The 27705-nt window shown below is 41.6% G+C and overlaps 1 protein-coding gene across 1 annotated transcript in view; it reads right to left on the bottom strand.

The window, feature by feature from the left end:
• Positions 1-2646: 2646 nt before the first annotated feature.
• Positions 2647-27705, bottom strand: part of LEF1 (lymphoid enhancer binding factor 1) — a gene marked incomplete at its 5' end in the record, with an annotated part of 67694 nt that continues 42635 nt past the window's right edge. The window contains 8 exons of the mRNA XM_026847926.1: positions 2647-3737; positions 15184-15224; positions 15869-15917; positions 18359-18466; positions 21068-21230; positions 21975-22097; positions 23947-24030; positions 26280-26370. Coding sequence (XP_026703727.1) covers positions 15190-15224; positions 15869-15917; positions 18359-18466; positions 21068-21230; positions 21975-22097; positions 23947-24030; positions 26280-26370 — 653 coding nt within the window. The remainder of the gene's footprint in view (positions 3738-15183; positions 15225-15868; positions 15918-18358; positions 18467-21067; positions 21231-21974; positions 22098-23946; positions 24031-26279; positions 26371-27705) is intronic.

Here is a 27705-nt window from a genome sequence, read left to right as displayed (position 1 = left end):
AATGAACCCAACACATGGTGCTTGTTCACTTTATGCTAACAGCAGAGATGTTATTTTTAGCTCCTGGATTCTTTTGCTCCTTCACTACTAGAGCTGAAAGACCTTTCATCCTTAAGACAGGCAACTGCTCACTACATAGTGTATTTGGGACAATGTGCTACATAAGGCTAACACCTCTACTGGGAACAGTTTTTTTGCAAAATGGGTAAGTGGCTTTTAAAATAGCCATTAAAAAATCTAAATAAAGTATTTGGGTTTTAAAAAGTTTTAAAAAGAAGTGTTTTCTTTGGAACATGTAATTTACAAAACTCACTGCAATAATCCTTGATTTAGAACAATTACTGTGCTAAAGTGCTTGTTTTTTTTCCTTTAAAAACAAAACCAAACCCCAAACCAAAAACCAGACAGGTTTCCAGCAAAGGCTGGGATAATTGAATGGAATGGAAACGTAGCTGAGTCTTGCAAAACTCCAGTATACTGTTGCTGTTCTCTCAGAGGTCTTCTTTTCTGCTGACATTTGGGAGTACTTCCTTGTCTGGTCACTTGTTTTGCTTTTTTTAATTGTATTGGGTTTGCATAGCAAGGTTTTTGGTAGCAGGGGGACTACAGGGGTGGCTTTGGTGAGAAGCTGCTAGAAGCTTCCCCCCCCTCCGTGTCCAACAAAGCCCATACCAGCTGGCTCCAAGACGGACCCATCCCTGGAGAAGGCCAAGCCCATCAGTGACAGTAGTAGCGCTTCTGGGATAACATATTTCAGAAGGGGGGAAAAAACGTGTGTAATGGAAACTGTGGCTGAAGAGAGGAGGAGGAGCTCCAGGCACCCAAGCAGAGATTCCCTTGCAGACCGTGGTGCAGACCATGGTGAGGCAGGCTGTGCCCCTGCAGCCCATGAAGGACCCCACGCCAGAGCAGGTGGATGCCCGAAGGAGGCTGTGACCGCAGGGGAAGCCTGTGCTATAGCAGGCTCCTGGCAGGACCTGTGGACCCATGGAAGGAGGAGCCGATGCCGGAGCAGGTTTGCTGGCAGGACTTGTGACCCTGTGAGGGACCCATGCTGGAGCAGTCTGTGAGGAAAGACTCATGTGGGAAAGACTCATGCTGGAGAAGTTCATGGAGGACTGTCTCTTGTGAGAGGGATCTCATGCTGCAGCAGGGGAAGAGTGTGAGGAGTCCTCCCCCTGAGGAGGGAGGAGCAGCAGGGGACAACAGGTGATAGGCTGACTGCAACCCCTATTCCCCATCCTCCTGCTTTGTTGGGGTGGAGGAGATAGAGAAATTGGTAGTAAAGTGAAGCGTGGGAGGAGGGGTGGGGAAGGTGGTTTAAGATTTAGGGTTTTTTTGTCATTACGCTATTCTGATTTGATTGGTAATAAATTAATTTCCCCAAGTTGAGTCTGGTTTTGGTGAGTGATCTCTCCTTGTCTTATCTGGACTGATGAACCTTTTATTGTATTTTCTCTCCCTTGTCCACCTGTGGATGGGGAGTGATAGAGCAGCTTTGGAGGACACCTGGGGTCCAGCCAGGGTCAGCCCACCACATTAACATAATCACTAGTTTCTACAAGTAAATATTGCAAGAACTAATATGCTGGTTAGGTTCTTACAATTGGGTTTGTGTGCAGTGCATGCTGGTTTAAGAGGAAGCTGGTTTATAACATTTTTGATGATGAAATTTCTTATGCAGAAGAGTTTAAGGGTCAGTTATAAACAGTCTAATCACAAAGCTTCCCTTAGGCAGTAACTCACCTATATCATTTCTTGTAGCTCAAGCTTGACTCAGTCCAGTCTCACACCAAACAAGATTCAGGAGCTAGAATAAAAGGCATGCTGATTCAACGTACAGTTCATAATATTTCTTTTGTGGTGGTGCTCAAACTATTGGAATAGTTTATCTATGGCTACAGTGGGGTTTTTTCTTCCTTTTGAAGTCCTTTACTAGAAGTCAGGCAGCTGTGTCCTTTTTTCAAAGCTGTGGAATAGCAGTCCCTGAACAAAAGGGGAAAGGTGTTGGAGAAGTTGTTGGTAGCGTTTGGGGCTTGAAAGACTCAAATGCTTGTGTTTTCAGTTTTGAAGTGGTGCAGAGGAGCTGTTTGCTATTGCAGGAACTTCTCACAGGCACTGCTGGCAGTAGGCAGGTCATGCCAACTCTCTGCATCCAACACCATGAAACCAGGCTCTCCACATCTGATTCTGCATCCAGCTCCAGTCCCTGACTGTGGGATAATTTATACAGCTATAAGAAATATAACTGTAGGCTCCTACCCCTTGTGTGGCCATGGGCTGCATCCATAAAGAAGGGAATCCATATTCCTAATCATCAGCTTAAAACCTGAGTTCACTAAGATTTTTAGAAGGAAACTGAAGATAGAGGGAGGCATCACAGACCTTGGTACTTCCACTTGGGCCAGATCTAACTGAGAAGCATAAGGGAGCACTGAGCCTGCCTATTCCTTACTCCTGGTATGAAAACAAGAGACTTCTGCTCTCTAGGAAGAAAAAGAAAGTCATCTTCCAAAATTACTTCAGGTGAGCAAACAGACACACAGTCTATGATTGTGCCTTCCTGGGCTTGCTTCTACCTTCGAGGGATTCTGACAGAAGCCATTCTCTCTTTTTTTTTTTTTTAAGCCAGACAATTGACTTTAGTTTTATTACAAAGCTTTTATTAAAAAACAAATGCTCAGCACATTAACTCAAACTGGAATGAAAAAAAAAAAAAAATCAGTTGACAGTATTTTTGGCAAAGGCTGTGCCTTACTATTTTAAAAAATGGGTACATCAATGCTCATTTCAACAACTGGCATAAAATCCCACTAACAGGCTAACAAAAACAGATACAAATACAGAACAATTGAAGTAATAATTCAAGTGCTGGGCTTTTTACAAGGAGAAGGGAAATGGGTGAGAAGGAGAACTCACTGCAGTCAGATTTGCTGGATGTATTGCTTATGTTTACAGAGTAGATGATGCAAGACTGATGTGTCTACTGACCAGCTGACTGTTTTTACATTTATTTAGTTCTATAGGACACTGTTTTGTATAGACCGAGGCCACTATTTGTTACAAATAGTTTAACGAAAAAGCCACCTTTTTTCCATACAGGTTTTTCCTCTGGCAGAAAAAAAAAAAAAAAAAAAAAAAAATCTGACACTTGTTTAAAAGCTCATACCTAGTAAAATATACACCAAAGAAATTACAAACTAAAGTTAAAATATAAAAGCATTCAAGTTTCTTAAAAAAGCTAAAACCAAAATTGATCCTGTCGCACCATTAAATAAAAAGAAGGTTGAGTGTGTCATCCTGGTCCAGACAAATTCCATTCCTCAATGTGCTGTATGGGGCAGCTGTGGTCTACGTTACTCTGTTGGCTGAAGCAGGCAGAGACAGCCACACTACTTTGTTTGCTGACTCGATATGGATACAGATGAGACGGGGGCTTAAGAGTGCAAGGCAGAGGTGGAGTGAAGACAAAAGCTGCTCTGCTGACCCAGGAGCTCATTTGTTCTATTTATATCAGGGCTGGACCTCGTGATAGTGAAGGATTTTGGCAGTGATTGTCTTTATGATTCAGTGTCTCTAGCAGTGACATCAGGGTGAATGACATCCTAGACAGACTCCTTGGGGGTGGTCTGTGTGGATGAAGGACACACCTAGGGTTTAACAAGCTTCCATCTCCAGAAGGGGTCCTGGTGTCGCCGCCTTTGCTTTGCAAGTTGAGAAAGCATTTCTTTTCCCACCTACAGGGAGGAGAGAGAGAGAGAGAGTGATAAAGACTATATGAAGCGCTTTTTTTTTTTCTGAATCCTCCAAATAAGATGTTGATGGGTCACTAACACAACTGTATTAATGGAATGTGTGTTTGCAATGTCAAAGTTAAGTGCAGAGTATTGCTACTTGCACTCACTTGAAGCTTGCAAGAAATTTTATGGAGAGTACTTTGGATTGTAAATAGATGTCCACATCAACTAGAAAGGTGGGGTTTTAAGCCATTTAGACATTGAACATATTACAGAAGTAATTCCCTTTTGTAGTGGATTTCATTTAGCTACAACATTTGACCCACACAGACATCCACAGGCATTGTTACTACAGTGGTTGAGGTCAATTAAATATCTGCTTCAGAGCCTCAAGCTCTACTCCCTGCACTCTGCTCTCTTCTGTAAGCAGCTGGATAGAGGAATGTGGTGAGTGAGGCTTGTGTGAACACTGACCCTACCATGCATCCACATGACCGGGGAGGATTCGTTCTGCTCTTCAAGTGGGTAGCAAACATCTTCCAGTTGCCTGAGAGCCATGGGCCTCTCACCTAGCAGTAATGTTCACTAGGATCTTGGAGGGATATATGTTCTTCTAGCATATGGAAAGGCCACCAGTGCATGCCATATAGGTATTGCTCATCCAGAGAGCAATGGTTCTTCATCTACATCAGCTGATTTATGCAATTGCTACCTCAACCATCAACCCTGCCCTTCTGACCCAGACAACTGGGTTATAACAGGGACTCCACCCAAAGACTGTCTAATGAGTCAGGCATTTTTCCATAGATTAACACATGCTCTCCAGTAATGGTCTCAGGATTATTGGTATCTCAGAAAATTTATGTTAACCTCTAGGCCTCCAGGTACTACTCAGCTGCCAAACAAGTAGAGGATTCAATGAGCAGAGCTTTTGAGAATGACCAAAATGAGCACAGGAATGCAGTGTGGTGGAGAGGGTGAGTGAATTTGCACCAGAAGAAAACACAAAATGCTTAGTCAAACAAAGAAGATACACTGCCAGCACCTTGAATCACGTAAGGCAAGACAGACCAAGTTTATGAAGAAATGGTTTAAACCACAAGTCAAACTTCTGTTAGACTAATCATAATAGATTGCTTGAGCCTGTAAAAGCCACAAGCAGAATTAATCAGCAAATACTACAGCAGCAGTATTTAAACCAGGGTCATTTATAACTGGGCACCCTCCTCCGATCTGCTGCAGCTTCTGTGTAAGACATTACAATGAGAAGCATTTTGCCCATACTGGCTGAGTACAGCTCCCAAATAAGGAGTTAGACAGGCTAATGTAGAAAGCCTCCAAAACTGATTTTGGACCCTTTGATTTTAATGAGCGCAAGCTGAGGCCCCAAAATCTTACTAAGCAAGTTGACAACTCCTCAGAGGCCACCCACATGACATTGTTTTAGTGGAAAGGAAAGTTGAGGATACTGAAGACGTTTAACTGCAAACTAAGTAAGGTAGAAAGAACAAGCCCAAATTGGTACCAAACTGTCCTATATAGCTGTAATTTGAAGGATGCTCTCCCCTCCCCCAAATATCACCATCCCTGATACATAACAAATATTTTCCACCTGCTGCTGGTAGCCACAAAAAGACATTTAAAGCCACTGTGGCCTCTTAAAACAGCACAGCTGAAAGTCCACTGGTAGAACAGTGGTTTCAACAGAGGTGGTCTGTATTGTGACTAATTCAGTTCCTATTTCCTCATAAAACCAGCCCAAGTCCCAACTAAAAAAAGCCTTCTGAGCTTCCTGCCTTTTTTTTTTTTTTTTTTTTTTTTTTTTGTAGCACAGTGCTCCGTAACACATGCGGATCAAAGAGTTGTGAAGGGCTCTACCTTTCCAAGGAGCACCAAAGAGAGGCCAAGCAAACAGCAGAGGAACACTGGGGAGAGCACCCTGCAGCTTTATATTTATTTTGTGCCTTTTCATCCCGGATTTTCAAAGGTTTGGTCCAGGTTGCTCTTCCTGGGAAGGTTTTCCTCTCAGTCTTACATGAAAACATTCAGCTTCCTGTTGAGGAATGGCCTTGAGGCGCCAGGCCAGTAGTTCACAGCAGTCTGATACAAGCACTGTGATTCAGAGCTACTCCCCATTAGCAGCCAGGAATGTCTACTTCACCGAAGGAAATGAAATGCTCTTCTGTTGAGATGGTTCCCTGCCTCCTCCCCCCTTCCCTTACCAGCAAGCTGTCTTTGAAGTCAGGAGGTTAAAATAACGACCACGGCCTTGCGCTAGCCTTCAGCTTTTTCAAACAGCGGCCATTGCTTCTTTCTCAATCCAAGTGCAGCTTTCGCAGTGCCTGCCTCCTTTCCATAGCCCCTCTTGGCACCTAATTATCCCCTGCTCCAATAGAGAGGCTGCAGATACTACTGTAATTTTGCAAGGGGTCAGGCACAGTGAAGCCCCAAATATTATTTCTAAGCGAATACTGCAGTACAGCGAATTACGCAGTAGCTATCCTGAACACATCTAGAACCCAGCCTTTCCCCAGCTGCACGTTAAGGCTACACGCTGGAAATTGCTTTTTACTACTGATAAACCAAATAATACCTAAAAAAAAATACGAATGACTATGGTGTTGCCTTACAGATATAAAACAGGTCAAATCAGGATTCTTTTCAAGAAACCACAGGCATGTGCTAAGGAGACTGAAGACTTCCCACATCTAAGGCTTCACTGGGGGGCTGTAGCTGAAGTCTCGCCAAGCGAGGCATGCCCTAGCAAAGCCCAATCCACAAGTGAAGTCGGTGCAATCAAAGACTGCAATTACAGCTCCCTGGCTGTGGTTAGGCTTCAAAGAAAGTGCTGCAAGTCACATTTTACATATGTGAAGTCTTGAGCTCGAGCCACAATAGGAGGCACTGTCTGTGCCATTTGCAGTGTACATCTGACTGCAGGAGGAAAGGAAAAAAAACCCACCTCGAGTAAGAAACAGAAATAAAATTCAACAATAACTCAGTATAAAAAGAAGAGCCTTACTACTGAAGCAATGAAACTATTTCAGGAATCACTACAGTAAATCTAAAGCCTCCTAACAAGCCTGGGCTCAGTGGCAGAGGGCAAGAGCATCAGAGGGGAATCAGAAGTCCTCCCCATGCTTGGGAATGAGACAGTTGAAGGGTGGGCCTGTAAGGGCCTTTTGCTCCTCCTCTAGTCTCTAACTCATCTCCAGTTTGCTAGAACAAGGGAGAGGATTATGCAGCTTCATCGAGGTCATGCTAATGAGAATAGGTTAGGGAAGAAAGTCAAGAGTGTCTGGGTCAGTACAGGAGTAGGTACAGAATAAAAGAGACAGCTAACCCTTCACAGAAAGCAAGAGAAAGTAAAAAGTTAAGCCAAGTGGGTTTTTGAATACACCATTCCCCACCACAGGTTGTTTTTATACAGTTGTAAGAGACAAGATGACATATAACAGCAGTTATATGTATTTAAAAAAAAAAAAAAAGTGAAGTCTCCAAACCTGTCTTTTAATCCAGTACTTCAAACAACATGGCAAACTCAGGGACCCAGCAGATGAAACTGCCATTTTCTTTTGAAGTCCAAAATGAACATGTTCGAGTTACTGCCAGGGTTTATCCAATACTCCAGAAACTTGGGTATGCAAAACCAGGTCGTTATTTATCAGAAAAGTTCACACTGTTTGTGAAGCCCCTTTGTATTTTCTTTAACAGCAGAGCTGGAGAGAGTTTCAGGCACAAGCAGATAGATGCCAGCGCTGCTGTCTGTTCCTCTTCCTGCCCAGCTGTGCCATGGTTAGTGGGGTTAGCCTAAACCAGATCCTTGAAATGTTCTGGGCAAACAAAAACAAACACTCTGCAACCTTTGTTGTTTCTAAACAAAAAAACCACCTCCCAACAAAACCCCAGTCATTTTAGTAATCCAATTTGCTGCAGGGTCCCACAAGCTGTTGCAGCACATGGATGGAGGGACCTACGGGAGACAGGAAAAAGCCCTCTCTGCAAGAGCTGGATACCAGCAGGCAGCAAAGGAAACCTTTTAAGCTGCCTTTGTTGCCAAAGAAATTACATAAAATTGTACCCTAAAACCATAACAGATACTGCCTTGTTGAAGCTATGTCAGTGGTAATTTTTTCTTTATTTTTTTTCTCCCCTTGCTACTGTTAGCCTCAGCCCATTGCTGGTACACTGTGAACCGAGTCTCCAGTAAAAAATTATCCACTGGTGTTTTAGATGCCCTGAAATAGCTACCCCCTGAAAATACCTCTCCACTGGCTACAGGTAGAGTCTGGAGTCCTAATTTCTGTCCTCGTAGTATGGCCTAAATTAACCTTAGTTAGGTTAGAGAGAGCAAGAATACCTCCTCCCACCATGAGTCAGAGACTTCTTCCAGAGCATGGGAAACGCCCAGGTATTTTAGGGCACCCACTTTCTGCAGCTGAAGTTGGTGATGCCAAAGCAGGTGTGGCTCTTATCAAAGGCCCCCAGCGTGGGCAGCATGAAGCTAGAAACTCTATCACTGTGCTACAATCTCTAAAATGATCCTACCTAAATGAGACCAATGACGTGTTTTTCCTGTTGGGGGTGGGAGGGGAGAAAGGTTCCATGTTTATAATAAAAAACAGATTACCTCTAGACAGCCGTCTCTAGTGGCTTCTTAAAGAAGAATAATATAACAAAGGATCTGCAAGGGAGGAAGAAACAGGCTTGTCCCCTTTTTGTATCTTTATGACATATAATAAATATTCAGAAGACTATTTTTTAAATTATTTATTTTATAGACTGAAAGCTGTGAAGAAAGATGCATCTGTTCTGAAGCAGCAATCTCAGTACCCCTAGTTTCCACCTGCTGTAATATAAAAGACATGAGGTACTGGTAAAACAGTACGTGAAAATTCTTTCAAAAGAAAGAAATAACACAGGTAAAGTTTCCTTTGTATATAATCTTTTCTGCCACAATTAAACATAGGCTAGACTTTATACTGTACTTTGAAAGACAATCTCAACATTTAAATCTTCTAGCACATGAAATAATTTAAATAGTTGCTTTCATGCAACCAAAGTTAAGTCAGATGTAACCTGAATACCTTCGTGAGCTTCATCAACATTTCTCCACAGAGCAACACTACCTGTGTAAGACAGCAGTACACAGAAACCACTACAGAACTCAAAACACACCAATTTCACTTTGATACAGTTAAGTCACCTCAGCAGAAAATCTCTACTGGTCCAAAATACACAAGCCTCCTGTTGTGTGTCTCAAAAGACACATGGGAAGAAACCCAACTATTCATCAAAATGTAGTCTTACCTAGTGTCAAAGCAAATGCACACACCATAAAACTAATTATATATAGTTATTTTGGCAAGAACATTTTAACCTCGTGCAATTTCAGGTATCCTGGAGATGAAGGATAGAGGGCTCTCAAGACTCCTCAATTTAATTCTGATGCAACTTAACATTCATGAGGAAGCATATGTCTTACTTTTGCAAGGAGGAAGCAACTTCAGAAATAAGGTCTCCCTGCTTAGTTAAGTGTCAGTTCTCTTACCTCCTGATGCTCATGGCAAGAACACTAATTCAGAGAGAGGGTCACCAGTACCCCTTCCCCCGTTGCATCTAACTCTGCACACACACTACATCCCAATGAGACCTTCACTGCACAGATGCTTCCAACACTTGCTCGCACCACTGGAAGAATGGCAGAAACCTAGTGTCCTGAAAGGTCAGACTAAAACACATACTGTCTAACTGGTTGCCAATCACACATTTGACTGGCTAGGCAGTGGTGCTTCAGCTGGTCCTGCTGTGAGCTTCCTTCCTTGTACAGCTTTCCAACCTGTACAGTCTCAAAATTGTTTATATGGTACAATCTTTAAAAGTGGGTAAAGGATCAGAGACTTTAAGACTTTTTATGCAAGCCACCTTTTAAGTAGAGGATTAGGAACTGACTGGTATGAGAAGGTTGGCTCTAATAGCAGTGACTTTTGCAACATCAAATTTAGGCTTTTGGGGTTTGTTTTGTTGTTTTGGGTTTTGTCGTCTTCAGGATGGCTGGTTTTGCATTCATGTATATCAGAAGACCTCTTCAATCACAATCTCAAAGTCGGAGGCAGACAGAAACAAAATTCAGTGCTAGAGTTTGCTACACTTTGACAGAACTGCTCTTGAATACTGGAGGACAGATTTCACCCAAGCTTAGTCTCCAGAAACAAAAGGGAAAGACTTTGACAATGTCATAACAACTTGCTTTCTAGCTGTTCAGGAACTCAGTATCAATTTCTCATTTTGAGATTTTTCATGTAAACACACTAAAGAATGAAAATGCAATACAGACCTGAGATGAACACTAAAATGCTGAAGTTTTATTCCAGTTGGGAATGAAACCCCGTTTCAAAATCCTACGTTTTATTTATGAAACGGTTTGTTTCTATGGAGTTTTTCTCGTGATCTTAGAATTCTCAATCTGGTGGCAACTTAACTAAGTCCACTAAAATATGCTGTTTTCATCCAGAGAAGAATGGTGCACCAGTCGTCAACTCCCTGTCCCCACCCTATCCCACAGGAAAAGTCAGAACAATAGTTATCCCACTGTTCCTCCATTCTAGCCCAAGCCACCCACTGCTAACACCTCAGAAGTGAAACGATATGGGGGATTTCTTAATCACTTGTAGATGTGGCTGAGTTCAAATTTCATTAGGCATCTTTAACTTCAAGCAGCATCTGCAACTTGAGCATCTCTGACATAATAAAACAGGTTCTAGATAATCACCTGCTGAATTACCTACTTTTGCCCTTTGTCGGTGTCAGCTTAAAACATGAAATGCTGAAAGTCAGCTTCATAGCTGACTGCGCTGCACCCATTGACTGCAAAAACTAACATTTTGTAAATGCTTACAAAATTTTCTTGTTTCCCTAATCCTGTATCTATGCTGATTGTCTAGTTGAAAGTGTTCTGCTGGTTTTTGATTTAGAAAAACCTATGCTTGGCCCCTACCCTGACTTACCCTTATCCCTCACATAGTCTCTGATTGCACCCAAAATAGCTTTTATACCCTTCCTTCCTTCCTTCCTTCCTTCCTTAGCTCCTGCACTTCACAAGGCTCCTCCGCCAGGCTGGTAAAGGCGGTTTGGGGATCTCGGTGTGCTCTGCTGGCTCTCTCCCAGCAGGTGTCAGTGCCCTTCTGTACCTGCCACCTGAGCAGGAGGCAGCTTCTCTTCAGGTTTGCTCTTGACGTTTCTCTTGATGTTAGAGAGACTGAAAGAGAGGAGGTTTTCTATCTTTCACCCCGGCAAGATCAATGTCAGGTCAGGATTAAGTTGCAGGAGGGGATCTGTCTGAGGACTAGACCCTTTGTCTCTGGAAATTTCTATGCCTATCCAACATAGGCTGAAGTTAACCAAAGTATTCAATAATACCAATGTTTCAATTCCAGTAAATTCTCTTCTGCTCATTCTGTCCCTCTTGCCTACACTGAAAGCCCCCATTCATAGGCAAAACAGGGAATAGGGAAACGTGGGTCACACAGCAAAAAATTTCTAAAGCGAATCAGGACATGTCTCTGCACCACCATCACCCCACAAATTCTCACACACACTAACTGCTGCGCAAATCCTCCAGGCTCTATTTAAAGATTCTGAACAACAGGGGATATGAAAAGGGGTGCAACGTTTAGTTTCATTTTCAACTACTCCAGCAGCAATTTCAAGAGCACTGGGCAAGCCAGGTTAGAAAACATGTGCCTCAGAAAGCAAAGTACTAAATCTTCTTTGCATCTCTGGGATGCTGGCCAGAAACCCATGGTCAACCATGACCGCAGTCATCAGACAGTTCTTTTCCACAGTATTCTGGCTGTAGATGGGTTCAACTTTACAGTCTGCTTTTACAACCTCATTCCATTTTATTTCTAAGTAATAAGGAAAAGATAACCCAGTCATAGACTGTTTGTTACAACACTATCCAAAAATCACTTCTGCACTGAAATTTGGCTCTAATTTCCATGTAGGAAGTTTGAAAGGTTACAGACAATTCATTGTTTAAAGTTAAACAGTCTTATTCTGATCCTTTTAAGTGCTTCTGATTGTAAATCAGTACTAGTCAAGTTTTCTCATTTTTGAAAGCTTTGCTAATCTAAATGCTAATTGTCATGGAATTTTACAAGCCACAAATACACTCTCACAGGTTTTCAAACGTCTATTAAGCTTCTCTGTCACTTTTTTTTAGCCCTTGAAGATATGCCAAAACACAATGCTAAATTATGTAGCTTGAGAGGACTTCCCAAATGCATCCTGCCATATGTCAAATGATGTGCCTTTTACAATTACCGTACACAGCAAGTCATAAGAAGTTAACTATTTCCACATTGTGGAACAATCAGGATGAATTTAGTACCTTTCTACTTCCTCATTGATTTAAAAATAGTCATGAGATGCTAAAAATCAGCCTTTTTTCTTCCAAAAGTCAGATCGATAGGAAATCAGGAATCTCCACTTCTGCCACAGAATTGCTCCCATTTACAAGTCTTCTAGAAGGCTGTGCTTAAAGTAACAAGAAAACACCCACTCTTCTGAAAGGTGCTCAACAGATGATCTCTACACTGTTTTTCATCTTAACTTTCCTCATTTCCCCTCCCTTCCTGGCCTCTCCCAAACTCACTTTCAGCATTATCAGGTCTTATGTCACTATCAGTTCATTTTAAAAGGAGAGAGTAAGTAGGAGTTATTTCTTCAAAAGTTATTTTGAACATTGTGTTGGGCCATGTCAACTAAAACCAAAATCCTGCTTAGGGACAATTCCACAACTCTTAAAGAATGTCAACATGCTTTGGAGTACCCAGGATAATTTAGCAAAGTGGAGTACCAGGTCACAGTATTCCTAAAGCGCTCTAATATTAGTGTTTTACAAATTGGCCATTCAGCAGGCTGAAGGAGATTGCAGAACTCGGCTAAATCCTACGCAGTGAAGCATGAAGCAGCATGCTGCTATGTACAACTCTGGGAAGAGAAGCAAGTTAACGCTGCCACCTTGACTTCACCGCTCAAATGATGTCCCAGCCAAAATGCACATTAGAGGTCCACCTTAAAAATCAGTTATGTGCTGAAGTGTTCATGAACACACAAAAAAAACACACCCAAAACTTTCACAGTATCTTAAATCGTTTCTGTTTGCATGTCTCTTCCGTTACTTTCCTCTGAACATCCCACCATACAACCCTCCCACCATTTCATCCTTCTCACTTACATCACCGTAATTACAGCCCTGGCTGATCTCCTTTGTGCTGATCTAGAGATTCTTTCTTTGGTCTTGCCACCTACTCATTTCTGATTCTTCTCAGATAACAGAACGCTTGTCTCCTTCCCAGACCTCCCACCCTCTTTCCCCCTCTTCCTTGCAGCATCCACACGAGTAAGAAAGCTAGTGTTTTCCTGTCTTCAAGAGCTCTTTGCGGCACTCACCGAGAGGCATTCCCAAACTTATTATCTTCATCCAGTAAAGATACAACAGCTCTGCTGTGGGGCTGGTATGATATTATGCTTGTGGGCAAAACATTCTTTGGATTAGGCTTGCAAAGGGCAAGAGTCTCAACCTTCAGAAGTTTACTTTGAAGTCTGAATGATTCAGGTTCCCTAAATCATTCTGTGCATTTACTTCCAGCTAGAGCACATCTGTACGACTCCAGTGGCAAGCATTCACTTGGCACGCAACATATAGTGAGGCTGCCTACATGTTCATATATGGAGTCAACAGCACACTCCACCTTCAGTGGAAGAAGGTACCTACTGTTCTCATGTGTTATAAATTGCATGAGGACAGAGAGACAGGTATTACCAACAGTCTCCACACTGTCATGGAGCTTATGGGGAAGGGAGGAAGGGGTGTAGAGGTAAAAGGGAAAGAGAAAACCCACATACCCAGAACATTCATCCTCTTCTATTTCACCTCATCCTCTATGGAAAATGCAAACAGAGAAACTCCAACAAAAGTAGTTCAGTGTAGGAAAGGCAGTCATCCTTAGATTGTAATGCATTCAAGAAACAAATATCCCCCAATTTTTAACTGTCACTTGAACCTTAGTTGTATTCAGATCCCAGTCAAGTGCTCTGCATCAATTCAGATAAAATTATGTATGTTTTGCTTATTGGTACTGTGTTAACATCAAAGGGAAAAATACAGCAGTCATGGACATGGGCAACTAAGCTGAAATATCAATTATAAAACTCAAGGTTAAAGCACTTGCTTTTTTTTTTTTTTAAATAGGTATAATACTTATGGCGGTCACTGTAACTAACAATACTTTACAGCTACATTTGTTGTGTAGGCTACAGAACCCAAGTGCTGCAATCCACATCTAAAATCAGCATGACTCAGGCATATTGCAAAGGGCAAGACTGTCTGCTCGCTTGAAAAACTTTTGCTTAGCAGGAACAAAAAGAGAGCACATATTTTGCCTTTTCACTTTACTTCAGCTTAAAAAAACCCACCAACACCCGAAGTCTTAAACCCAACCAAGTTTAGACTAACCAGGATAATGGCATAACTACAGAAGAGGCTTGAATCATGTTGACTGACTAACAACTGACTACTCCAAGTGCCAAGGGGATCATGTGGCCAAACAAGGCAGAGGGGATAAAGAGCCCATTTCTGTTGCAATGCACAGATGAGTTAAGAAAGCGTTATTTTTTTAGACAGTGTAGAAGTAACTATTATGTCAAATGAATGCCACTCCTACAAGAAAACATATCACACTGAGAGGAAGAGAAGGACCAGCCTTCCAACATGAACACTGAAAAATGAGGATCTCACTGTGGCACTGTGTGCACTCACAGGCAGACTAGATAGTGTTGTTATTGGATATGTGTAACCACTAGTCAGTCCACCTTCTGTGCAGATGATATGATATGAAGAGAGAATACACACGCTGGAAATACAACAACAAAAAAACCCAACGTGCAGCACACATTTAATACCACTGTACCATCAAGGGAGAAATTCATGATATAACTGAAACATCGTCCCATTTTCTTAGCAGATGTTTTGTTAGTATACAGGTGAATAAATTTTTAAAAAGTGTACCCAGCCAGCATCTTGTAGATGTCAGCACATAAAATGTACTCTGAAGCCAAGGTCTAACCTGCTCTTATAGACTGTGACAGTCTGCTGGCTGGGAGGGTTTGCACTGCTTAATAAACCCATCCCTGCGCTTCACAGGCAGACGCAGCGAGTCAGTGAGGTATGGTCAATTTGAAAATATTAAGGTTAAGAAGTGAAATGGTAAACACCTAATGGATAGCCGGTATAAAAACCATCAATAGTCAAAGTAACATTAGCTTTGGGATATGATACTTCTGCAATTTTTGCTAAATTCTTATTATTGCATAAAATTTATAAGAAAGCTTATTTTACAATTCAGTTTTATCATCAGGAAAGCTTTAGAGATGTTCTTACCATGCTTCAGATGTAGGCAGCTGTCATTCTGGGGCCTGTACCTGTAGAAGATTGTTTTCCTTTAACAAATTTCTGTTACAGCGTTTTTGCACATTCCAAATATTCCTACAGTATTACATGGATTTTTTTGGTGTGTTTTTGGTTTTGTTGTTTGGTGTTTTTATGGTTCTTATACCAGCCATTTTTGTTGGGGAAAACAGGGTGTTTCTTTGTATATATTTTAAAGGCAAAGAGGAGACCTCACTGATGCTTTTAGCCAACCTACTAGACAGCTGTTAGTGTACACAGAAATGTAAAATACAGGGATAAAATACACAGCAGCTACAAAAAGGTCAGTGTAAAGTTTCCAGTGTACAATAATCCCACACAGTATTTGATTCATAGTTAAGTGTAAGGATGATACATCAATTCAGGAAAAAAGCAAAGTAAAGCAGCACAGTGATTGTAGCAATGCATAAGTTCAGCCAAAGATGTTGATGCAGTCAGAACTGCTGTACAGAAAGGCATAAGGGAAAGGAGACATGTATCGTGTGCATTTTCACAAGCTTGCATTCAAAGTGAAGTATCTTAAAACATCTAACAGAAGCAAGTATTAGAGAAAAGCATGTAAAAGTTAAATAGCGCAAGCCCTGGTTTCTAAAATATACGTGAGGTGAATGGTAGGTAAGAGTTAGTCATGGCTTACCTGATGCTGATTCCTGCAACTTTTCTCTCTTCCTCTTCTTTTTCTTCCCCTAGAAAATAGGCAATTTTACCATACCATGACACACACAGAACTCTTTTAGTCACTCCCCCACCTCACAGCATAGGAATGAAAACCATCTGGACACTGAAAAAGTGGTTAGTAAAAAAAACCCCCAACAATTGTTTTTGTGGTAGCTAGAACCTTTTCTAACCCACTTCCAACTGTTTCAATGGCAACAAGGTTTGCTCTCAGCATCTATGGAGAAATATGCATATGAGTAATACTCATTTTTATATCCACATGGAATTACAATTTCTGGCAGTTTTTCAACTAACGCTGGCAGCTGCAACCATCTAAAATACTTCTCACACTTAATAATCTGATGACACATATGTTGATATCATAATTTATGGCTCTTACAAGAACTCTTCACACATTCAGATACTTACACTGTCATACACGGCAACAGCAGACAGGGTGTTGAAAGCACCTAGGACAACCATGGCTTGTCCCCAGGGTGCAAACCAGCCAACTAAAACTGTTCTAATAACACTTGAACCTTTACAAAATCCAAGTCTCATATGGCTGTAGCAGGAGAACATGCTGTGCCATAATCAAATAGCAGACTGCTGTACAGTGAAGCACCCTTAACGTTACCGAGGTGCAGGACAAAAAAGGCCATCAGGCAGCTGTCTTTCTTGGACACCACGCTGGCACCAGCGTGCTGGCGCAAGCCCATCATGCCAACCTATACACTCGGCCCTCTCCTGCATCCCCATCTATGGAAAAGGCCAGTGCTCCCAGTTCGCACAGTCTTTCAGGAAACAAAAGGACAGTTTAGACCCACAATTTTAAACCTTAATCATCTTGCATTGCCCTAATTACAACTTTGGTATTCAGCCATATGAATTCTCTTTATTGACCTGCACTGTCAGTCAAAGCTTTTTGTTTTGTTTTGTTTTTTTAAAGTCATATCCATTTGTATTTTAAAGAAGCCTTCAAGCAGCCAGGACAGGCTTGAACAGATGAGCAATGGTAAACCTTGGTGCAGTTGCTCTAAGCAGGACTGCAGCCCACTGTCCATCCTTCTGCCCCCACAGCCAGAGGTTACCCCACTCAGGACAGCTGGCAGCTGCCAACGCATGTCCCGGTGCAGACCATGTCATGCCTAGGGACCACAGACTGGAAGGGCTGAGGTGGCGGGACATGTCTTTCTGTTAGCCAGCTCTGTAAGGTGATGGCATGGAAAGCAGGTGATGGGAAAAAGCACCTCAAACCGCTGCAAGCGAGGGCCCCAGACACAGGCTACAGTGAAGCCACGGCAGATGAATTCAAGCAGCCTCCAGTCTGCTCTGACAGCATGGGCTTGCCTGAGTCTTAAGCTAGTATCCTTATGTACCCTGAGGCTGGCAGCAGGGCTGGGCAATGCCCTGTGAGTGAGCTCCCAAAGGAGGGACTAAAACTACAGGTTGGAAAGCAGACTACAGGGGCTCTGGGAAATTCACAGCAATGTACTTTATCACTTAGGCACTAAGGCAATGCTTCTGTGTTAGTAGTGCAGATGTTAACATGGAAAAATCATGCAAGGAAAATTATGTTTTATTCTCTATGGCAGGCTGACTTCGAGTGCTAAAACATACTGAAAGCTGATCTGAGATCCACCTATGAGATACCAGAAGTGGAGGAACAGAAGGAAAAGGCTGGACTGAAAACTACTTGTCAGCATTCCCAAATGAGGTAGTTTCTGCTAACTCCAGCACACCACATTATGAAAACACCATGCTTCTCATGACTATCAAACAACTTCAGGACTACTACTGTGCTTACAAAACGGCACAGATGTCAGCAAGGCCAAGGCATTTGCTTCAGAGATGATCACGTAATTTCTGTGTCAATGTCTTCTATGCCAAAGACCTCCCTAAGAGGCTCTAGTTTACAATGAAAATTTTGGGTTAAGCTGAACAGTAGCCGTGCTGAATTGCAAGCATCAGTACTTCTCCAGTTTCGGTTAATACTGTATTTAGGTGCCTCGTACTCTTTAATGTCCACATAATACAGATGGAAAACTGAGCCAGATATAGCATGTACGCTTCTTATCACAGTAAATAATGTCAGGGCTGATGGGGGGATGGAAAGGAGCCCAGATCTCAGGCTAGGATCAGTCACTCAGGATTGCAGCTTGCTAGTTTCGTAACATAATGTATTGCTACACTGATGGGTCATTGTAAACACAACAGTATACTTGTCCAGTACAAGCTGTGCAACATGTTATTAACACTTGTTTGATATTTAATTGTAAAATAAGAGTAATTGTAAGAAAACTTTTTAGCTTCGAAGTGCAAACAAATATAAGGCTTATGTTATATGTTTGTTCATCATCCCTGCATCCAGAAGTTTCCACAAGTTAAAAAGAAAAAGAAAGGAAAAAAAAAAAAAACAGGTTAGGCAGAGGAAGTTAATTTGAAAAGAGCCTTCAAGTGAGCAACTTACATAGTTGTCTCTTGCAGACCAGCCTGGATAAAGCTGCATGTGTAGCTGCCTTTCTTTACGAGCTAGTTCATAATATTTCGCTTGTTCTTCACGGGAGAGAGCATGCCACTGCAAACAAAATAAACACAGCATTAGTCTAGGAAATAACTCATACCTAGGCATCAGATGACATGAGCAAGTGTTTTTGTGACTTCGAATCAGTCCTTCCCCACTCCAAAAATGAAATTCATTAGCAATTACAAGCACCCATGTTTATTAAGCAACTTTCAGGCATTTGTCAGCTCTGCAGCTGCCAAGTGCCTTGAGCAAGACAAAAATAATTTATGAAAACAGGGCTCACCAAATAATGTGCTCACAGAACTACGCTCTCCCAACACTACTTAAACACTCACCCCCCCAAAAATAAAACCCAACAACACTCCACCCTTTAGTTCCTGACAAAACAGAAAAGGTTTGTGCTGCTTTTAAAGGGCAGCAAGCTCCCCACCACAGAAGGGTTTGCCGTCTTAGTTTTAAGCAGCAGCTACACACGAGTTTTCAGTGCAAACACAGGGGGCTTTCTAGGCACCAGCAGGCTCCAGTTCCAAGATCAACCTCTAAGTATTGAGCTTCAAGGTACTTGCTTTCTGATTTCTTCTTATTATAACAGAAGAAAATGGCAACTGCAAAAAATTTCTAAGATACAGAAACCACAGAACAGAGGTTTTGTATTACAAATTACATGAATTGACCTCTGTAGCCAAGTAAGGATAAACTTCCTGCTTTTATCTACTTTAAAAAACAAACAAACAAAAAAATCCCTCACAAGCTGCACATTTGAAAAGGCACCAGCAACATCAGTATCTAATAATTCTGGTCTTGTTGAAACACCTGAACCAAAAGGAGTAAAGGCCTTTTGTTTAGAATCAAGTTCCACTGCTGCAGCATTAGATGCATCTTCTTGCTTGACTTTGACAACGTGGAGGGCGAGAGGAGGAAGAAATGATATTAAGAAATAAACCCAGAGATTAAACTATTAAGACACTCATGCAAGAATAATTTATTTACAGAACTAGGATTTCAAATCAGATCATATTTGTACAATTTGTCATTTTGTAACGCATCAGAAGATGTGAATTAAAGGGTTTGTCTGTCTTGACTTGGCAAGTTCGATGTGTTACTGAACAGCCTTTCAGCCTATTTGCAACTCTCAAAGTCCACACATGCATTCCAAAACTGGAAGGGGTGAACATCAGAGAGCCCAGCACCACACAAGGCATCAGCTCTGGGAAACAGAGGTGGTTCCTGTTCCAGAGTGGCACATAGTATATCAAATAGCAACCAGGATGACTGGACGCAAAACATTCAATGACAATTAATCTCCAAGCAATGCTACTGGATAACTCATGCACTGTTTGTACCACAGTAAAAGTGGAATTTGAGATACTTTTATGGAGAACAGTAACTTGAAAAGAGGAGTCCAAGCTGTGGAGAAAGCAGGGAGTGGACCACTGAGGCTTGATTGATTACCAAAATGGAGATAAATAAGCCACTGCCCTCATTCAGGCTGAGAATACAAGGCTGATGTACTAAGCAACTAAGATGACTGATTACTGAGGGAGTGAGAATGAAAACATGATCCTAGAGATTCGCATGAAAGCACGGAAAAAAGCAAGCATCAAGATGTCCTTTAAGAGGAGATAATAAGAACACCAGGGAAAAGGCAGAAGGCTGCAAGGTTGCTGCAAGGACAAGCACCAATGGATTTCTGCTCTGAGGTGGGGGTGGGATGTGGTGAGGAGAGGGAAGTCTTCAGATTGTAGCAGAGGAGTACTAGCAGTTAAGACTCCTCACTTAAAAGCACAGGGTTTTCAGAGAGTTGCAGTGTCTTTCAGTATTGACTTAGTCAGTGGTCAAGAAGAGAGGTTCCATTAATCAATGGGATTTGAAAAATCCCTACTCAAACTCAAATTGAAACAAAAGTTGTCCCTTTTCTCATTTCTGGAACAGTCAAAGTCAAAAGGGCGTCTACCTCTGCAGCTTTCCCTTGAAAGAACACTGACAGCGAACATGAAGTTTGTAATTGTGGGCTAGCCTGCAAACTTTTTTCAGAGCATAAAAAGAATAAAACCTGTCTACAATGCCACAGAAGAAAAGGGCTCTCAGCGAGGCTCTGGGACATGTGCTGGGATCATCAGTACTCAACTGGTGAGTTTGGAGACATTCAAAACTTGACCGGACATGTCCCTGCTGTAACTGGACCTGCCCTAAGCAGGTGTTGGACTAAACAACCTCTAAAGGTCTCTCCCAACCTACATACATGTCTTTACAATTGGACCACATTATATTCATTTTTGAGTTCCATCTCCACTGGTGTCCAGTGTTCATCTTTGAATGATCCCCTCCTGCTCTGATGGGCACCAGCCTAAGGGAGGACCCAGAAGGTGATCTGAATGCTCCTTCCATGTGTGAATGAGAATATTTTATGCCTGAAGTGCTGACGCCATGACATGAGTGGAACAGACACCAATTTGATGATGTTGCTAATGCTGAAAAAAGAAAATCAAGATACTGCTTTTATTTTTAGTTGCATGTTTTATCTTCTATAGCTAATTTGATAGTTGCACATTAGTTAGCACCTCAAGCAAAGTCAGCCATCACACCCAACTAAAGGGAAACATACACAAATTAGCAGCACACATGAGTATACACACACCCTCCCATACATACCCTTCTGCCAAGAATCTGGTTGATAGCTGCGCTTTCTTTCAGAGTACACTCTGCTACAACGTTCGCTCTCATTTCTTTCATGTACAACATGAAAGCATTCAGAGGTTTCTTAATATGAGGTCTTTTTGGCTCTTGTTCTTTTCTCTGTTCGTGCTGAGGCTTCCTAAATCGTGGTGGGGGAAAGGGAAAGGAGGGGAAAGAAAGCATCCATTTATTTTCAGACTAAAAAAATGCGAATGGAAAATTACCAACCTGTGGTTACAGTAGCATTTAAGTAGTAAGAATGAGAATTTCATTGATCATGTCCCATCCACTTTCATATCTTTTCAGAGAATGGACTTAATTTAATACTCAGGGAGGATGTCAGGTTGACATTCTCTAGCAAATAACAACATTTGATCGATATGTGAATCCATTCCAAATTCATCAGTTGTCCCAATTCTCTTTTTGAAAGGCTATCCATAGTACTCTAGAAGACCACTGCTACAGGCAGGAGAATAGCTCCTCATTCGCTTCTTTCTTAGGCCTTTTGCTTTCAAGTACTAAGCAGTAAGGCTGCTTTTTACTAGTAAATTTTGCAGTTGAGAACTTATCCAGCAGAGTTCATGAGTTCACACTCAAGCAACATTTACAGGTATGTAGGTCCATGATTATGTCTGTATCAAGATAACTGTTGCTGATGATAGCTAGAAAGTGCTGCCCTGGAATGAAAAATGGATTTATGTCTCATTACTCTTCCCAAACAGCAGGCCACATCTCCTGTTTTTGTTATAGGAGAAGAGTTAAAATTCAAGAGGTCATGAAAAGCACTTTTTTTTTTTTTTTTTAACCTCCTTGACTCTTCTTCAGGTGGAATTAGTTCTCAAACATTTATAGATTAAGGGCTAGTGCAGAAAGGCAGACTCACACATGCATTAGCTCACTGTCGTTGTGCGGATGTTCTTGTTTTACTTGAGGTGTTACAATAGCTGGGTGAGGGATTCCAGTTGTGTGAGGGCCAGGAGGACCAGGAATCATGTGATGTGAAAACCTAAAAGAGAAAACAAAGGAAGATCTGTAAACCTGCTGAAGAGAGTCATCAAACATGTATGACAGCAATGGGATGAGAATGCAAACACTACGGAGCTTGCAATGGAAGACAATTCTTTAAGAGTGCATGAAAAATATTTGGCTAAGATTTGTGCATTGTAGCCTATTTATTCAGAAAAACAATCAAACAAACAAATCAGTCAACATTTTGGTTGTAAAGAAGTTATTTTATTACCTTTCAGGCAAACAATTTTAGCAATGCACACAAGAAACATTTAATGGTTGTACTGTTGCACTGACTAGCAATAAAAATACACATTTCTTAACCAAAAAACTGTATTTCCACACCAAGATATAAACATTCTTAAAATATCCACCACCAGCCAATGCAAAGGAGGGAACTGCCATGCAGAAACAAACAAAAAAAAGAAGAGTCTTTTCAAGAAGTCCCTGATGGCTCCCTAAGGAATCTCTTCTCAAGATATTTAAGCCAAAATATTTTAACATCACTCCATCTAAACTCACTATCCTTCCCTTAAATGCTTAAAATAAATTTTAAAAATCCTGCATCCTGGAAGAAGGGGAAAAAAAAAAAAAAAAAAGGAGAAAGACTTTTGTCCTAAATAAACCTTTCTTTCATTTGTACAAGAAGGAAAATGGACAAGAAAACCAAGGTACCACTTAGTCATCCCACCCTACTAACCCAGGTCGTCCTCAAAGATAGCCAAGATGGATCTTGAAGGTGCTGAGCATTGCAAGCTCAAGTGCAGCAGAAAACCTGCACACTTTATTTTGAACTGGTAGACAGTACCATTAACATCAAAAGTAAGCTCATGCTCCAAAGGTCTGCTAAATGAGTGCTGGTTAAGGAATCGCATCTAACCTCTCCTTTTTTCCATTCTCTAGTCCCCTTGCCCATTTCCTTCGTGCTATCAAAATAAAGAAAACACAAAGCCCTGTAACCCAAATCAGGTTTTATTATGGAGAAAGAATGGGTTTTCTTCCCACTCACCCTGACAGAGACATGCTTATCATTCCCCTGTAAAGAAGTGAAGGGACAGTGATAATCCAAAGGAGCCCACACAGAGGCAAGAGGACCCACTACTTAACAAATGGCCTGTCTTAAATCCCTGTGCAAGACAATGTGTCTTCTACAGATCACAAAAAAAGCCCCAAGAATGGTATATTGCAACCTTGTGTACACCAAGCACAGGATGCAGAAGCTGTCTTTAGAGTGCAAAAGCAGAGGAGAGGAGGTCTGGAGTGTGTCATGGCCAAGTCTCAATTAGCATTGCTTGCTTGCACTTAGACATAAAGACACAGTGCCTGATTCACACACCAGTACAAATACACTGTGCTGGCATCCCTTGCCATTAGTGGCTCTGGGCTATAAAATACCTACTTGAGAGCAAGTTTCCACACAGAATGATACCTAAATGATTCAACACTAATTACCAACAACTTTGAAATTGGAACTAGAGAACACAAACTAGAGTGACAGTCCACCTAGTTGCATACTTGCATGAGCAAAACCCAAGGATGCACACTATACGTTGCATCTAGAAATGAACTAACAACTCATTTCAGATGGAACACATCAATTAATTATTGACAATTCACTGGTGCTCCTAATCGCAGTACTTCAGAGACTGCCAAGAAAATGCTGAATGAAGACCAGTGTGGGATCCAGGCAAACTGTATATACACAAATATGTTAAATAAAAATGTACGCAAAAAGTTTTAGCTGACTGAAAAGCAAGCAAAGGCAGACCAAGATGCAAGCAGAAGAGCAACCTGCCCTCTAATGCCAGCAGTTACTCCCCAGTCAGTCATTCACCTCCTACACCTACCTGGACATGGAAGGGTCGACTGAGAGTGAGGATGGATAGGGCTGCCTGAATCCACTCGAGATGGGATATACAGGCTGACCTTGCCTGAGGTCACAGAAGAAAGGAACCCATCAATCATACGATATGGTATTCAATAGTTACTCTAGAGTTACAAGCACTTGATGGGAAGTCAGTACTAGTCACAAATAAATGGTAATACGTAAAACTTTCAAGAATTCTGCTGTACTCAAAGCTAACGAATACTTGAATGCTTTGGACTTTCTCCCTTGCTACTGAAAGAATCCCAATCTAGGTTTTTACTGGGGAGGAAAGCAAAACAACCAGCCTTCCTCTTCCAAAGCACACATGCAAGGACACACACACACACACACATGTACACTACGTCTACTCCTCTCTCACCTAGTTTTAAAAGCACAGGAATCAGATTTGGTTAACTAGCTCTTAGGAGAGAGGCATTTTATTCCAAATAGTTCTACTGTAGAACTATTGATAGTTCTATCAAGCTAGAAAAACGTTTGAACAGTTTTACTAAATCTTTGAAAAATTAGGACTCTCTCCATTTGCATCTTCTCTAGTGACGTACAAATAGCCAGCTTTTCTAAGAAAGGATAAGGTTATTTGATAGGAAAACCCCACAACCACCTATAAGCCCACAGCAACACAAGTCCATCTTAACTACTTACAGTTCAGACTTTGCAATCCGGTAAGAGAAGCTCGTGTGAAATTCTTACCTCCTCTATACTCCCAAAATATACGGAATATTTTGTCACCAGTCTGTCATTTGGACTGTAGTTTTTATGATCATCACTACATTTTGTTTACTTTCAGTTAGCAACAGTTCAGGTCACGACTACAATTAACACCCTGGAGTAACATGCTATGGTAATGCAAACAAATACCAGTTCAGCCTAAATACCTGAACCAGCCCAGAAAGACCATCACACATATCAATCCTATTCAGACAGTTACTTATTGCATGGCAGATCAGCTTACAGAGGGGGGAAAAAAAGGAATATTGGGCTTTATGAGGTTCAGGATACAGGTTTCACACTTGGAGTACGTTACTGGAAATGAGTAGTGCTAAAAGGGGAAAAAAAAAACAAGGTGGAAGAAGTCTCAATAGCACTATGGCACAAAAGGCAGCTGGAAACTGTAAAGCATAAGGGATGGCTGGGTATGTCCCACTGTTGGCGAGTGCCACTGAACACATGCCCAGGCCTTCTAAGACTGGATCTTGTCTCTCCTTTCTCTTTTCCTTCTTCCCTCCCCCCAGCCTCTGCATGGAGAAACCACTCAGAAGAAATGATTGAGCACATCTGGAAAACGCATGCCAGGAACTTCCTGGTGGTGGTGGTGGAGGTGGGGAGTCAGGCAGGCAGCAATGAACAGAGAGTGGGGAGGGGTGGAATAAATAAAAAAAGAGTCAGATACTTCCATATTTTAGTTTGGTATCTGTTAATAATTTGTTCCAAAAAGGCATGTGGCTCTTCCTAAAGGTTTGCCAGCAATACAGCATCTCACCATCTTCTGCTCTCTACTTTCTCTGCTTGTTGTGATCTGGATCATGTTTCCTTCCCATAGGCACATTTAAAAAAAAAAAAAAAATCTGCATTGCTCCTTGCATGGGCACAGACTAGTCAAGATACAGATTCTAAAGCACTGAAATTTTTGCTGAGTTTCCTTATTCCCTGATCTGACAGAACTTAGGGCAAGTACCCATCTACCCCAAGCAGACATGAAGCAACCAGCCAAATTAATTACTCTGAAAATACCATGTGTTTCCTCCAAAAGGAAAATGACACCTGAGTGGCAGTGAGAGATCCTGAGCGACAGTATTAGCAAGAGCAGCAAAATGTCCCAGTGACAGGGACTTCTCTCCCTACAGAACCTGTAGAAAGCAGCAGACTACAGAAGTTTGTTCTCCATTTGGATGCAGTTTCAAGATTTACACACACACACACACACACACACTTCAAAGTTCCTTCTTACCTCCTCCCTCCCATCACTAATTGCTGTTTTGTTTATTAAAAATTTACATTTAATTCCTTGAGAACTGTTTTCTGCTATCTTTCCAAATGCCAAGAGCCACAAATCTGAGCCATAAGAAATATATATACTTCAAAGTGAAATCTACACACTTGTATTTCTGTACTTGTTCAAAAAACAGATTCAATTCATTCCAAAGATCAACATTTTTTGATCTTTTCAGCTCAAATAACGTAGTAATTTCTTACTTCAGCAACATCCTTATTTCGTAAATGCTGTGACTGATTCAACAACAGTGAATGGTGTGAACATACACCTTTGTCTGAAAAGAAGCTAAAAGATCTTACCAGCCAAGAGGTGGTGTTATCTGTCCAACCCCCCCTGGAGACAAGGGATAGAAGGTAGGGAGATCAGGAGCTGGAGGATGCCTGGACATGCCTGTTAAAGAGCACAGAAGAATGAATGACTTTCCCCTCAAAATACTACAGGTGAGCTACAGTACACAGCTAACACAGCCAACGCTAGGATGGAATTAGCGCTCTGGATAACAACTACCTTCTTGGTTACTGTTACAAGCAAATGGCTACCCATGCCACCTTTAAAATAGTAACTTAACTTGCACATGATATTGCAATTCAAAGGTAAATACTAGAAAAACCAAAGTGGAAGGAGGCAATAAATGCATGGATAAGGCCCTGCGCAAGTTTAGATCTCCTGTACAGCATATTAGGCAATACTGTCCTCTCAACGGTTTCACCAAACCTGATCGAATCCTGAGAACCTCTTCTAACACAGCATGAAACAAGAGGAAAATAAAGCGTTGTCAAAGAGGCAGCACAGCAGAGCTATTAGATTAGGTAAATTGCTACTCGTACATTTTTGCAGGTTCCCTTATGGATTCACAGATTTTGGAAACTTGCTACCACAGAGGATCAGTGGTTAATTAAGAATAATTTTCAGGCCTGTAATGGTCACACTTGATATGATTCATTTGGCTTCCAATTGTCACTCCAGCTCCAACTAAGCTCTTCATCAAGTTGACTCCTGTGGGCTCCAAGGTCAATCTGTTTTGCATTGGTCGTATTTCATGGAAAAATAAAAGTCTGATCAGGAATGATCCATCAGCTCACATTCCCTAGAACACAGAGTCCTACAACTGCAAGAATCACCTCAAGATTAAAGCTAATCCTTGTCCCAAAAGGGTCTGTGGTCTCCATTCTTCACCTAAACCTTGTGCCCCCAAGAGACATGGAATTACGGTTGCAGAGGCCACAAAGACATCGGTTTATTTAAATGTGTTTGGGGAAGAGGGGGCTGAAGCAGAAGGAATTGTTAAGTCTACTTCACATGTTAAATCAGCTGCTTTAAAAGGGTATTAAATATTTATGTCGTGACACTCCAGAGGTCCAAGACTGAGTGTGTGCTACCTTGAGACTTGGTTTATAGATTGATGCTACTGATTTATTCCCTGACCCCCCCCCCTCCAGTTTGTATGTAAATCTTCTGAATTTAATTATAAGATCTGAAGAATATCTTTCAGGACTATGTATAGGAAAGGATGGAAAACAATACTGGTGGTGTTATTGTCTCAAAAAAGCTAAATTCTCAGTCTTGGAACCACAACCTGAGTGAGGATCAAACTTCTGGCCTGTTGTCTTTTCAAAGGTATAGAACAGCTGGTGGCTGACAGGAGAAGGAACACTTTATATATCCCAGGGTTTTTACATGAGAGGGAATGTTCTTTCAGAGCAGGTTGGGGGGGGGGGGGGGTTG

The sequence above is a fragment of the Athene cunicularia genome, assembly GCF_003259725.1.
Source record: "Athene cunicularia isolate RWA chromosome 4 unlocalized genomic scaffold, athCun1 chr4_part2, whole genome shotgun sequence".
Classification (NCBI taxonomy): domain Eukaryota; kingdom Metazoa; phylum Chordata; class Aves; order Strigiformes; family Strigidae; genus Athene; species Athene cunicularia.
This window is presented reverse-complemented; position numbering and strand designations above follow the sequence as displayed.